The sequence below is a fragment of the Acipenser ruthenus genome, chromosome 6 (genome assembly GCF_902713425.1).
Source record: "Acipenser ruthenus chromosome 6, fAciRut3.2 maternal haplotype, whole genome shotgun sequence".
Lineage (NCBI taxonomy): Eukaryota > Metazoa > Chordata > Actinopteri > Acipenseriformes > Acipenseridae > Acipenser > Acipenser ruthenus.
Window position 1 is genome coordinate 54,703,606 of NC_081194.1, and position 15,779 is coordinate 54,719,384.

At 38.3% G+C, this 15,779-nt stretch overlaps 1 protein-coding gene across 1 annotated transcript in view; it reads left to right on the forward strand.

Annotated features, from left to right (window-relative positions):
- LOC117410446 (synaptotagmin-like protein 2) overlaps window positions 1-15,779 on the forward strand; it is a 93,727-nt gene that overhangs the window by 23,113 nt on the left and 54,835 nt on the right. The window contains exons 4-5 of the mRNA XM_034016997.3: window positions 5,217-5,262; window positions 5,368-5,416. Coding sequence (XP_033872888.3) covers window positions 5,217-5,262; window positions 5,368-5,416 — 95 coding nt within the window. The remainder of the gene's footprint in view (window positions 1-5,216; window positions 5,263-5,367; window positions 5,417-15,779) is intronic.

The window sequence follows — 15,779 nt, forward strand, 5'->3', positions numbered from 1 at the left end:
GATACTTGGGATGGAAGGAGACAACAATATCAGTAGCAGAGGAAGGAGCAGGGAGATTAATATTAGCAGTGATTAAGAAATGGTCAGAGAGATATATATCTGAGACGAAGAGATTGGAGACATCAAGGCCCCTGGTGATGAGCAGATCCAGGGTGTGTCCTCCGGTGTTAGTGGGGACGTTGACAGATTGATAAAGTCCAAGACAGTCTAGAATCGTGTTAAAGTCAGTCACTGGGGGGGGGGGAAAGGCAAGAATGTTGAAGTCACCTAGGAGTAGGAGTTTGTCAGTAGAAGTGCAGACGAGGGAGAGGAATTCTGAAAACTCGGCAATAAAAGTTGCTCTTAGGTGGATGGTAGATAACAAAGGTGAAGGACATGGGAGAGAGGAGCTTGATGGCGAGATGCTCAAATGAAGAAAAGGCAGGCAAAGACAGAACTGAGGAAGCAAGCACAGAATTTGCAATAAAAGGAGGCCCCCCACCCCCCCGCCCCCGGCCAGTGAGGCGAGGTTTGTCAAAGAGGGATTAGCCCTTCGGGGTAGCTAGGGTGATATCAGACAGAGAATATCAAAATTGGTATCGGTTACAAGTTCGCTGAAAAGCAGAGATTTGTTAGTCAGAGAGCGACAGTTGAAAAAAGAGATTTTCAAGTTTGTAGTAGGAAGTGTAGGGAGAGAAGGAGTTAGTACAGGTATGTGCTGCAGGTACTTACCAGTGTTCATTCTGGGAGTGGAGAACGAGTGAGCCTGCTTTGTCCAGGGGATCCAGACGTTAGGTGTCAAGGTAGGAATGAGGCCTCTAGTAGCCATTGGGAGGGATTTGGAAAAGGTTCTCGCTCCACCTGCCCTCGCTCGGACTGCCACAGTTCAGACTGCCCTTGGATGTGTGGCCCTTATACTGGCTGGCACTTAGAATGTCTGGCGTTCTAAGAAACTGATTGCCAATTTATGGTATCTTGTTGGTCTGGAGCCATATACTTAACACTAAATTTGTATCAACCTCACAATTCAACACACCACCAACACAGTTTGGATCACTTAATTCCTTTTTTTAATGTTATTATTTAAGTGCAGGCTGCTTACCTAAGCAAGCAACAATTATAACAAATAAACTACAATCCACTTACCTATTTCAATGCCGATTCAAACAGCAACACGAATTCCAGCCAGGGGAGAAGCAGATACCACATGTGTTTGCAGATTATGCTCTCAAAACTAAATAATTGCAGGGTTATAGCTCTCAATATGTATGAAGGACACCACAGAACTCACACACACGCCCCCTAGTTGAGGACAGTAGAAAGCTAATCGCTGTTTACTTTACACTAAATTTGCATCAACCTCACAATTCAACACGCCCCCAACATGTTAACATATAGAATTACATACCTCTTTGTAGTTTTCCATATACTGACAAAAATACTTCTTGTGAGTAAGATAAATGTTATTCTTTGAGCCCGGGGAGTTTCATTGGCATTAAAAGGGTTTTGGGGTGGGGGTTGCTGCAGCCTGTAGATGAGCTTGATCTCATTCTCCTAAAACCACTGTATTACTATTAATATTGCCCATCCACTCTGCAATATTTAATTGATAAAGCTTTGCAACTGGGAGTAAATATTAAGAAGAGCCAAGCCCATTACATCTAATCTACCAATGTATTTCAAATAAAATTCTGCTCGGATTGCAAATATTATGCAAGAATATTATTCAAGTATTCAAAGGGGATAATGGTGGGTTTAAATTAAGATCAGACTTTACTTGGTTGACTTGCTTGCACTCTTTGGGAATTATTTAACCAAAATTAATATTGATACAGTTGAAAAGACACATTTTATTTTTTTACGCAAAGCATCCTGCAGTATTTCAAGGACAAACATGTAGGAATTAATGCATTTGTAATAAGAAATGGATATGAACCTAATGGAGGGGGACCAGGTTCTCATATTCCATTTGATATGCTCAGTAATACTGTATTTGGTCTTGCTGTCATGTGTAATACTGTTGCTTTAAATTGAGCAGTGTACAGTTTTATAAAATGCTATGCATACAGGGAGGTGGGCAGTTAAGTGTTCATCCATGTTTTAGTAATTTGAAATACTTCCTTGTTTGGTTTGAGGATTCTGCTTCTAATAGAGAATCATGGCCATCAGTGCGAGGGGGAGTGGTGGTATGATGTTTTAAATATTTGTGCTGTGATCGCTTTCTGGTCTGAATGATCTAAAACATGATTAAATCGATTATGACATTTGGTTAGAGATTATTTGAAGAGTATATACCTCTTTCCTGGGGTGAGTGGGCGGCTGTTATAAGAATATTCAATGTTTGTCCTTGGAAGAAACCAGAAGAGAACTTTGCTTCTTTTACTGGTACAAGAATAAGGCTGAAAAATACATTTGTCTTCAGGGAGAGATGTCTGTGTGTAGTCATCTTGGTTCTAGCAAAGTCATATTAAGTAGATGGGGAAAACCCAATAGCATTTAAGCTGGACTGTACCATTAAATTGTATACCATTTCTAGTCAATACTGTTATCTTTATTTACAGAAAAGCAAGTTATCTTTTATAAATTGCCTTTCATAAAACAAAGCACATTGTTTAGACAAAAGTACATGTAAATGTATGCTTGGGGCAGAAATGTTTTTGAATATTTTGTCTGCTCTTAAATGTGGAACAAATAAGGTGTACATCATTAAGTACTTTTCTTGCCCACGTTGAAGAATGCTACCACTGCTCATCACACGTGTGCATTATTCCCCCAATCCGTTCAATGCGGTGATGGTGGTACTCACTGGACACAGAAGTCACGCTAGCTTTTCTGTTCATGCATTCCATCCATCAAATACTAAACTATTGTTAACACAAAGGCTAATAAACTCCAGGGATGTGCATTTTGGTATATTTTTATGAACATTTAAACTATGCCGTATAGTAGTTTAAACAATCTGTGTCTGTGTATAGCTAGACATATGAACCCAGACACACTTTTTTCTTTGTTATATACCAACAGTTATATACCAGACCGTTCGCATGACAACGAGACAGGATTCTAAGCACTGTTTGTTGCCTTCATAGATGTGTATTTTCATGTTTCTGCATTCCGATAACAGCAACAGCATCGGCGTGTCTGTGTATTGCAAGCAAAGATTCTTGAAAATCTGTACATCTGCTTGTATGTTTTTTTTTGTTTGTTTTTTTTGCTCAGCAGCTCTTTCACAAGCCATGAGTACTTCGTCTCCTATTCAGAATTATAAAAACATATTTTTCGTTTGTGTTTTTCTGCATTACTACTGCTTGCAACTGCTTCGGTCACTGTAGTATACTTGTAGTGACTGATATATACAGATGGGTGACATGAGAATCCCCTGAAGATGCTGACTGCATTGACAGCTGACTTGCAATTAGTGTACACTCCGCACTAGGTATTATGCTTATAAAAATGTGTCAGGACATCCCTGTTAAACTAGTGGGGAAAATAACAAAAGCACAATGTTTAATTAGGAGACTGCAAAAATGAAATGTGAGTTAAAAGTAGGATCGGGGATGAACAATTCACGTAACTTGTCAGCTTTGTTTGAAATCAAATTAAAGGGACCAGTATTAGGCTCAGGAAAGATATGAATGTAATTCACAGCTTTTTTTGAGTTTAATTATGAAACAGAATCAGCTAAATTTGTTTAAATGGACATCACCTGATTAAAAATAAAACCTGAAAACTTCAAACCCTACTTCTGTGTGTGTGTGTGTGTGTTCGCATTTACTTTTTCCAGAACACTTGTTTTATTTCTTAGTAATATAGACCTCTGTTAACATGAGGCATAACACATTATTTTAAAATTAAATACAGTGCATGGTGGGATACTATCGTATTAATTTCCACTGTTCATTGTGCTGCTAGGAACTGAAACAGAACTTTTTTAATAGTGTGTGTACGCATTACGCCTGACTAAACATGAAACGGTACTTTAGTGTGGACGCTTTGAGCTGGATTAATTAAAACGTTTTTGAGTATGGTTCTCGAGATTTGTTATGAAGTGTGGATAGGGTCTAAAAGTAAATATCCTTAATATTGCTGTCCCAAATATGAGGCTTGCTGATTACTGCCACCTAGAGGACTGGAGTGTTCCTTAATCAATGTTATATTACAGAACAGTTTTTTTTTTAAAACAAGTAAGTATTTTATGGTCATTGCTGAGTGTAATAGATTGCCACAAATATGCATGTCTGCGTCCCTTTCCCATTCTGTATATCCCGTGAATGCAAGACAAAATATTTTTCCATCCAATGGATTTATTTTACGTCTAGGACGCAACATTTTTCATTAACACTACTTCTGCTGGACATTTACAATTCCCCATGGATATTTATTTGTGTATGTTTTTAAGTTGACACAATGTACCTCTACTAATGGTAGAAAGGTGCTTGAGATTTGAAATACAGCACACAAAACAAACCCATTTCCACATATACACATTACACCAACACTAATTTCCCCCTGTGCAGGTCAATCGCCCTGCTACAGGTATGTTTAAAAGAAAACAGTAAATAAATGATGAAGAAAAGAATGTACACTTACATGCTGAATACAGCAATTACATGTCTTTTCTCTTGAACAAACTATCTAGCGTAGATTGCTCCTCACGCCCGTTGCCTGGTTGCAGTTTGTGTGAAGATGACTGACAGGCAACGATTGCATTCGTCATGCATGATTTGTACTGCAATAAGTCACCTTTGAATTAGCGTTATCTTTGAATTAGTCAACCATGGTCTCTCTTTTCACTGAGAGAATAACACACTTGACACTGGAGAAAGTTCAGTGTCAGTCAGTACAGAGGCCGTTGTATCTGGGTGGATCCTGTAAATTACCTTGATTTAAGGACCTTTTGTCAGAAGACTAGACAGTCTCTGAATTTGTAGTTTTAAAGTAATTACTTAGATTACCTATATGTCTGTAACTGTTAAAGAAGGCAATATGACCTACAGTGGGTTATGGCTGTGGGCGCCTATCATCATTTTTTTTATATGTTAGCAACTATTTTCCGCCCATAATCTACACTTCGGTTGGTAGACTGTGGTTTCTAATTTGCACAGTCAGGCTTACATGTTACGGGAATGTTATAGCGAATGTGGATGTCTATATTTTTTTTCAATTCCAGCAATGTTTGCATCTTTTGAAAGCTTTTATGATAAACTGGTAATCCATTCTCTTTTTTGTCATTCCAGTTATTCTTCAGTGGCCCAGAAACATTCCTCATCTCTGCTGACACAGGTTGATAACCTTTCTTCATACTAGATAGGTTAACTCACTGATTTGGCCACAACTTTTTTTTTGCATTTACATCACGTTTTTTATTGATTTTTTTTATCTTTACAGACAAAGAATGAAAATGTGTTTGATGGGCTGGCTATGGATCTGGCTAATGGTAAGAAACTGCCAGCAGCTCTGATGAAAGACTAGTCTGTTACATGCAGAGATTCAGAGGTGTTTCCTGACAGTTTGTTCTTGTTGTAATTGGACCCATTGGGCTCCAGTGGGTTTCTTTCAGTAAAGCTCTCATGTTACTCTTTGTGTAGTTACTGGTTACTGTTTTGATGTCTTACTTTAGAGAAAACCAGTCTCCTGTCTTTTTGTTGTATATTTAATAAGGAGGCTGTGTGGTTCAGTGGTTAAAGAAAAGGGCTTGTAACCAGGAGGTCCCCGGTTCAAATCCCACCTCAGCCACTGACTCATTGTGTGACCCTGAGCAAGTCACTTAACCTCCTTGTGCTCCGTCTTTCGGGTGAGACGTAATTGTAAGTGACTCTGCAGCTGATGCATAGTTCACACACCCTACTCTCTGTAAGTCGCCTTGGATAAAGGCGTCTGCTAAATAAACAAATAATAAAATAATAATTTCATATAGGATGATGCTGTATATAAAATTAAATAAGATCAGTCAACTAGACTCATGCAGTAGAATACTAGAAGCAAACAAATGTATCGTAGGTAAGGTTAAATAAGGTAAATTAATTTACAATATATTATACAGTTAATGTGTACTCCTGCATGCTTTTTTCTGCATAACCCTCAGGCTGTAGCCAGTCAGAAGGAAAAAAAATGTTATTGTTAAAGGCCATACCTTCTTAAGCAGGAAATGGACAAGGAATAGTTGAACCATTTGTAAACATAGACAATATAAAACCATCCTGGAGCCCAGGCAAGTATAAAAGGGACCTGCAACTGATAAGCCTATCCTAAGTTCAATGTGTCTTCCTTTTGTCAAACAATTTATGCAATGCCACCTTTGTCAGTAATGTAGTTTTGAAGGATTAATAAAGTCTTTCTAATACAAACCCTTGTGGAAGTACAAAAATAAAAGTGAAGAAATATATTTGGATTCAATTAACAAAACAGGCTGTACCAGAAATTTCTTAGTTTGCCAATTATATTTTCTTCAACAAGCAACAACATTGCTTGACATTAGATTCAGGTTTGGCAGACATTTTTTATCTCTACTTCACCTTTGCGATTTATGTACTATTGTATAGTGTATGTAAAATGCATTTACATGGCACAAGAGCCCCACCTTCCCTTCATTAAATTTGCATTTAAATTCTCCTGTGAGGCTGAGAGCAGGCAGTGAGGAAAATAAGCACAATAATGTGTGGAAGGCAATTGTCCAAATGATTATTTAATTACAGGCATTCAAATAGTTTTATGTACCGTATATGTTATGAGGTGGCAGGCTATGATTGATTGCAGTCGTATTTAATATCTTTTTGATTATCCTTTTGTGATGAGCTCTTATTTGCTCTTATCTGCTTTTAATGATTACAGTCTTCCACATTTAAATTGATACATTTGTACTATTTTGCATATAGAAATGTAAATGGGAAAAGAACACTTATATTGGTTTGAAGGAATGTTTGCTGTGAAAAATTATATGCATTTCAACTTTCAGAGTAATTGCTTTTCTTTTTTTATAATGTGCTTCTAAGGGTTGGGTGTTTTAAATTGGCAACTAGATACAAAAAGTAATTCCATCCTCAGATTGCTTTTTGGCTGCATAATTTCAAAGAGTCCTGCTGTCTCTTCAATAGGCTGGAGCTGGCACTAATTAGTACCTTTGTTGGCAGGCACTCTCAGAAAAGTTAATCAGCCCTCTCATGCCAAACAAGACCATTTCATGTAACTACTTTCCAGCCAAGTAGTTACATGCATACACATGCTACTGCGTGGGGGAGCTCTCACTGTGGCTGCCTGTGTCATTGTGGCAAAGTGGTTTGAAGTGCGCAGGTGTAGAGGTGATGTGATTACGAAATAGAAGACAGACAACAAAGTTCACAATCCAAACTGAAACAACGGGTTACAGTCCCGAAAGAATAAACACAGTTCGAAAGAATAAACACAGTAGAACACACAGACACACACACACGATCACGTCCAGAGTGAGTGCTAAAGTGTTACTGGTGAAATACAGTTTACTCGTGCACAGTTGTGAAGTGTCGTCCGGGTTTGGTCCTGGCCTTAAGCAACAGCACTGGATCATGTTAGCCGTCTAACAAGAACAAACGAGTAGAATTAGTCACAACAAACAAACAAAACACTCACAGGTATTTTACAGTTCTCCTTTCTCGGTTCGATCTTAACTATAACAAAAGGAACAGATCACCTAGCTACGTTCCTTTTTGTACCGTCAGTCATGCCCCCTTGGTTAGCCTGTTGTTTCAGCCCTGCTTAAATACCTGCCTTAACTGATTGCAGGTGTTTCTAATTAATAAAACAATTAGACCATTTACCAATTATACCTGTGGCTGTGTAAGCCAGCCACAAAACACATTGCCCAGTGTGCAAGGCCTCTGCCCTGTCACACTATATATAGGGTTGGCAGGGAGGGAGTTAAAATCCTCCCGCCATAATACAAGTGAGAATGTGGCTCTAGATGTATGCAAAAATGTGTGACATACAGACAGAAGTCTGTACAGAATACTCCCTACATCCTCGGAAAATAAGTTATTATCAATAACTTGTGTTAAAGGTTAATACCAAGCTTCATGACCATTGGATAAATTGTTCTCCCGATGTACTGGTATGGAAGAAATGTGAGTTGTGATATACATACGTGCAGCCACCTCCACTACAGTATATCACCTTGGCAGGGAATTGCATCACCAGCAGATGATAATACGGTTGAAATATCAGGTTAAGAATTTCACTTTTGGTCTCTCTTTACTTTTAAAAATAAAGAAAAAGAGAAAGTGCATGGATATAATTTCCCCCAGGTTCTAACCATTCAACTGTACTAAAATTGATTGGTTTAAAGTCTTTTACTGACTGACCTGGATTAAAACGGTCAGACACCATGTGAACAACAAATGATGGACAGTGGCTGAGGGAAACAATCCAGGATTTACACTGACAGGTCTTTAAACCTTTAATTGTGCCGGTTTGCTAGGGCCAGACCTTCATTTCACTAGCAGTTTAAACAGCTGTCTTAGTGTTTGATGCATGTGTGGCTTCTGCTGAAATGACGTTGGGTGTTTTTTTAAATTGTATTTAAGCAATAGAACCCGAAGAGGGCTTTACTGTCTGTAAGGCCTGCCTTGTGTCATTAAAAGCACTCAAGGGCATTTAACATAACAAGAAGGGCCTTAACAGACAATAAAGCCCTCTTATGAGGGATACAAAAAATAATTAAAAATATCTGTATGTGTTAATCCTTATCATGCTGTTTGTTCAGTAACTTTTTAAGTGTCTGTTCATAAAGTCAAAGCCTCCTTCCTGGCTTTAGAGAAGAGAGCGCCGTGTCTGTGTTGTTACTGTGATATGATGCAATAAAGTTGCTAAAAGTAATCAGACCACAGCTAGTTGTTTTGATTTCTTCAACTCGTCATTCAAACTGTAGACTAGTTGTTAGTGTGGTTACTGTGTTGCCTCTGACAGCAAACACTTTTCTATTTATTTATTTATTACTTAATTAATTGTCTATACTAAATTTAAATAGATAGGTAGGACAGCAAGAAAGCAGACTAGTCTACATTGATAGACAACATTCAGAGGGTGTGTACATTAACAGAGATTTTCTTTCAACAGGCAGACAAAAAGGTACAATACATGAATACTGTATTTACGTATTTTCGGGCAGATTGATTTGAAACAGTGATTAAACGTAGTATGAAAGATAACATTCAAGGTCCATTATCAGAGATTTAAGCCCTCATATTATCTGGTTAAAGGAAATCTCCGATCCATGTTCTCATTTTTTATTATATACACTGTGTGTGTTGTAACAGAATGTTGGGTAAAGTAGTCAATGGCAAATATGCTGGTTTGCAGTTACTGCACAGCCTGCATCCTCAGTGAAAAGAAAATGTAGTCGTGATGCGACATAACAGAACTATATTTCCCAGAACGCTGTCAGGTAGCATGGCCGAGCATGATTTTACCCAGGTGTTTAAGAAAAAATAAGAAAACATAAGAAAGTTTACAAATGAGAGGAGGCCGTTCGGCCCGTCTTGCTCGTTTGGTTGTTAGTAGCTTATTGATCCCAGAATCTCATCAAGCAGCTTCTTGAAGGATCCCAGGGTGTCAGCTTCAACAACATTACTGGGGAGGTTTTGGGATCAATAAGATACTAACAACCAAACGAGCAAGATGGGCCAAATGGCCTCCTCTTGTTTGTAAACTTTCTTATGTTCTTATCAGAGCATTTACCTTTCTATTTACTTTTCATGGGAGTACTGAGCGACGTAACCAAATCAGTCATGTGATACGAAAAGGCATCCCTAAGTCTGCTTTGCGTTCATATATGTAAAGACTGGCCCTGGTTCTGGATTGCAGGCCCTGGGCCACATCGAAATGGTGGGCTAAATCTAGGCCAGCTCTGGGCCTTTTCTTTTTTGGAGCGTTCACATATGAGAAAAGGCGGCCCTGGGCTGCCTTAAATCGCAAGTGTGAATGGGGTCTATTTGGCATAACACTGGGACAGGCTGAGACAGTTCAGGTTTACAGACTCTCATCACCAATGCATTTAACAGACCGGTGTGTAGGGGTATTCGTTTATCTCAATAACAACTGAGTATGTTGGTAAACTTGTGAAGTACTGTATTTCGTTTTTGTGTGTTTGCTGCACATACAGACAGTGTTTGCATCCTTCATGTTTCAAAATACGTGCTTACACTTAAGAAAAAAAGGTATGCATTGGGACTTGTGCAAATATTCTAGCTAGTTTAATTACAGTGCTGTCTGTAATTAGACTGACAGTATTGAGGAAGGTAGTCGTTGGTGTGACGTCTGTGGTGCCCTCTCTGCTAAGTTTTTGTACAAGTTTGTATTTTCAAAATGCACAGTACACTGGGAGTGTGTTCTTTTTGTCATGTAAATAGTCCTGTTTTCACCTTAGATTAACTATTGTGTCCCAGCGCGTTAGGTCATTTAACGGCACAAATTAATTTTAAATTATGATGGTGTGCTCTGTAAGTTAAAAAGCTCTATCTAGCTTATTCTAACATTAGTATCTGCCTTCTGCCCAACAACCTACCGTTGTAGAATGGTTGGCTATTTCCCTGTGGTGTTCTTCTGTAGATTAGCAAGAAAAAGCTAATTTGCAATATCAAAGGAACGTTAATGCTATTGCCAAAACCTTTATTTTCAACCAGTACATTTTGTTTCATATTACAGTTTAAATTATGATGTAATTGAAGTTTTGAAACAATCCCATATGCTGTGGGAAACCCAATTTAAAATCTGTACATAGTCCATACAATTTTTCAAAACAGAAACCAGGTTATATACGAGCACACAGAGAGATTGCACAATACAAGCTGAATAAAAAAAAAACCTGTTGATTTTAAAAATAATCATTCCCTGACTGATATAAGGGTGCCATGCTAGGCTTTGCCTTGGGCGGCAAGTTGCCTAGCACCGGCCCTGGACGCATTTCATTGTGGTACAAATTGGAGATATCCGGGCGAGAAGACATTTATTTATGAGATTTTTTTTTTTTTTAAATCGAAAAGAACAGAAATAGAAATTTAAACATTCTGAATTGATCCTTTAGACATCTGCCCTGCTGTAGACTGAATAAACATTAATTACATTCTCTTACACATGCATCTGCTTTATTCTTTTGGGAAAACCTCAAATCAGTATTACGCTACAGAGGCTGGCTTCAAATTCTCACAAGCTCAGTTGAGGATCAGAGGTCGGAAGAAGAACACTTTAGTATCGTTTGATTTAAAGTTTTTATGTCCAATTTTTCAGTTGCCTAGCCACCTTTCATGTCACCACAACCCCCCTGCCCATGCAGTATGTGGTTACAATGTGTCTGCTAGCTATCAGGAGGCTGTGTGGTCCAGTGGTTAAAGAAAAGGGCTTGTAACCAGGAGATCCCCGGTTCAAATCCCACCTCAGCCACTGACTCATTGTGTGACCCTGAGCAAGTCATTTAACCTCCTTGTGCTCTGTCTTTCGGGTGAGACGTAGTTGTAAGTGACTCTGCAGCTGATGCATAGTTCAGACACCCTAGTCTCTGTAAGTCGCCTTGGATAAAGGCGTCTGCTAAATAAACAAATAAGAATAAGCTTACCTAAATGTTTAAATTCACACTACAAAATATTTAACATGTTTAAGCAGAATGCACATACTACTCTAAGTAAATATAATTATAATGCATTTGTTTAATATTTCTTGCTTCACACAGTCCCGCCCCGTCAGAGACTGAGAAAGCCAATCAGCTACTGCATAGGTCTTGTTGATGGAAACAATCGTCGCAGGCATGTATGTGCTTTTGGTAACAACTAAGTAAAACAATTCAATTAATTTAGCGACAGTTCACACAATTCACACTCACTTTACTGAACACTTTACTGCAGTTTAGAGAGGTGAGTTACAAAACTTTCCTTAAAGTGTTATCCATCATTAGATGTTTATTTTTCAGAACAGACACAAAATGACCCAAATATTGATTATCTAATGAGTGGAGGCATTAAGATCAATTGAGTAGGCCCTGTCACTATTAAGATCAGTTGAATAGACCCTGTCATTATTAAGATCAGTTGAATAGACCCCATCACTATTAAGATCAGTTGAATTGACAATGTCACTATTAAGATCAGTTGAATAGACTGTCACTGTTAAGATAAGTTGATTAGACCCTGTCACTGTTAAGATCAGTTGAATAGACCCTGTTGTTTTCAATGTGAAAAATGTAGAGTCCAGACAGCATCCCCTTTTTCTTCCTGCTGGTTCCTACGTTCATGTTGATGCATTTAAAAGGCTACTCTAACGTGAGGATTTTTAATGATCTGCTGCACTCCTCCAGCAAAATCCATCAGCATGGATGAACTGAACAGCGTACAAGATGTTTTCAGAAGAGCATCAAACAACTTGAGGGCCTCTTCGTTTGTTTTGTTGTCTGTCCTCAGGGAGGGGTCATTCATGCAGACACCAGCAGAAATCCTGCTCTCAAGTGTATGAGGTGGACTAGTCACTTTATACCATAGTAGATATGCAGCAACATGAACGATCTCAGATGCAATATCATTTGAATGCCAGAAAACAGCAAGCACAAACCAATCGTGATAATAAACTAAACTTTTGGCTCTGCTTTGATATATTGTCAGAATGATTGTGTTTTGAATTCTAATTAATGCTTTATAGAGGATATGTCTTTGCAAAGGGTGACCAGGAGCACCAACACTGAACAACTAAAGTTGCCCACTGACAAGCACAATATGATAAACAGAATTTTGGTAAATGTTGCACGTCTGGAATAACATTGTAAACCGTTCCCAAAATGAAAACCATTAGAATGTCTAACTAAAATAAACCACCATTTAAAGTTAATGTTGGATAACAAAGCTTCTTAACTTGCCACAACCAAAGAAACTAAATTACATTGCAGTTATTTAAGTCATTAGTTTGTTAGTAAAGTTTGTTGCTTTGTTTTATTTTCTCACAAATGTACAGGACTGATTGCTTTTGTAGTGGCAAAGTATCGACTGGCTGGTTTTGAGGCACAGCACTGACAGTGATTCAGTGGATAGGAAAATTCAAAAAGAGCAAGTCAAAACGAAAAAGCTGTCATTTGTGCGGATTGATTTTAAATTTGATTCACAGCTGATGCTTGACATAGCAACTGGCATCTACCATCTGATAGGAGCCCACTAAAGCTGGAAGCCGATTGGCTGATGGTACTGAATCATTTTACCAATACAATAAAAAATGTTGCTTCATGGAAACAAGCTGCACAAAATGTCTCATACCCCTAGATCTAGACTGACACATTTACTCCGGAGGCATCATTTGAACCCACATTTTTGGTGACTAAACATCCAAAACAGGAACAGTACAGGGAGCAAAACAATACTTTTGCCATCCAAAGGACACAAACACAAAACATATTTGCTGCATAAATAAGACCTCACTACTTACTGCAGATGCAGTCCACAATCCAGGACCCCTGACAATAAGGGCAAGGCAGAACCAAATTCAAGACTGTACCAGTGTGGCAGGCTGGCTGAGGCGGTGACGTGACAGCAGAAGCAGGGACGTAAATAAACTGACACCAGGCACTGCAGTTTGAAAAGAAAGACGCGGCTGGCTGCCGTTTTATTTAAATACAAAAAATAAATAAAATATTTAAACACAAAAACACTTGCTCACAGAGCAAAATAAAAATAAATCTTGAACATGAAATAATATAAAACACAGGTCAGGCTGGGCAGATTGCCTTCACTGTTCCTATGTCTCTAAGTTTAGTTTTGTTTTCTCTCATTGTTCACGCTCTCCTCTCTAACACCCACCCCGAGCTGGAGAGCTGCAGGCTTTTTATACCGTGGCCGAGGGGTTTAACTAGCTAGCAATTATTCTATTACCCCTCGGCCACAATCTGCACAAGTTTTTAAACTACTGTGGATGGGGTTTCCCATCCACGCTACCAACCAAAATAATAAAAGAAAACACCCAATGCGGCAACGCCGCTATATTTATACATAAACAAAACAATAGCAAACATACGGTGCATGGCTCTTGCCGTCATATTAAAACACTAAATCATAATAATAATAATAATAATAATAATAATAATAATAATAATAATCAAATACAAAATAACACAGGGGCAGAGGGGGAAACCTCGTTCTAAAATAAACAAACCCTGTACAGGGCTGCTCGCCCTGTTACAACCAGTAATCAAGTAAACGACTGCAGTTAACTTCTTTTTCTCAGACATTTCTATTAAGCTAAAGTCACTGGCCTTATTGTAATAGTACATCTTTCTTCAGTATATTGTTTAGTATCTTCGCACAACTTCAGAAAGAGCCTCAGCTTTATGTATATGACTATTAATGTCAATGTCTAGCCTACTATATAAGCAACAAGGATATCTTAGGCACAGGTGATTACAGTACATATTAGCAATTTTTTCGTATAATCTTCAGAATTGATAGATACATAACAACAAAAACCTTGTTAGGAAGAACAGATACTATTTGCCAGAACAGTATGCTGTGTTATATTGTGGAGTGTAAGATTAGTGGTTTGGAAGTGTGGTAGATGCATTATTTTGGGGCTATGTAATTGAGCACATGGGATTTACTCACAGACCATACGTTGTGAAGGTCCTACACATACAATAGAGGCACACGCACAATACATGTAAAGTAATTTTAAGATGGAAGATAATTATTCCCTTGCATGTCTGAAACACTGCCTTCCATACAACACCTTTCAAAGGGTAGAAAAGGTCAAAATACCACTGGTTTCTAGATTTCAATTAAACCTTCCATCATACAGCAAATATCACCTCACAGCAAGCTTGTGGTGTTCAGCATGGTTCATAGTGATTTAACAACAGTTGACATTCAGAATTCTTGAAGTGACCCAGGAAAATATAATAAGTAATCATGAGTCACAGCTGAGACTTGTCACTATGGTTCTGCTCCCCTCAAAAGCTCAAGTGGCAAAAAAAAATAAATAAATGATGAGAAATCTAAAATGGACAACAGCATTTCTATTGAGTGCTCCAGTATGCCCAAGTTCATTCCATACAAGGAAACTTCCATTTCTTTGTTAATGTAATTTTTGATACCAACGGAAAGCTGTTTGCTTGCTGAAAACAGATTTAAAACACAAGATATATCCTGGGTGAAGACAAAGATTCCTGAACACCAACACCCTTTTCCACTGGATTGTTCAGTAACAGCATCAGCATTGCTCCTAGGTTTTCAAGCTGTTTAGAGTTAGTTAAGTTATTTATTAAATCTGGTATTACAGTGCTGGCCTTAAATATGATTGTCATGCTCCTTGCATGCAGGCTGTAACAATGTATCCACGAGAGCTTATGGTGTGGTAGGAGGAGATTAAAGATCCAGGTTGTGGAAGGTTGTTACCAGTACTCTATGTGAAATAGAGAAAAATAAAGACAGCAACTCCGCACCAGACCTATTGCAAACACCACACTCCTGTAATTCCATCTTCATACATCATGTCTTTCAACCTGCATCTGACAGTTTTTACCAAACTGTGGCCAAATACAGCAATTCTCATGGGTTGCCATCAGGCTTCAGTATGCTTTGCAGTAAACGATTTGTTTCAGATGCACATAACTAATGAGGAGAATAATACTCTTACTTATAGTACTGGAGCAAGCACCAAGGATATGAACTCTAGAGGATTAATCCCTCACAATGAATCTTTGGCCCTTCTGTGTGTCATGCAATGGATCTATTTTTAGAACAATAACCTCTAGCACTGCTAATTTGCAGTTTTCCTAGATACATTTCTTTACAATGTATATGAAATGT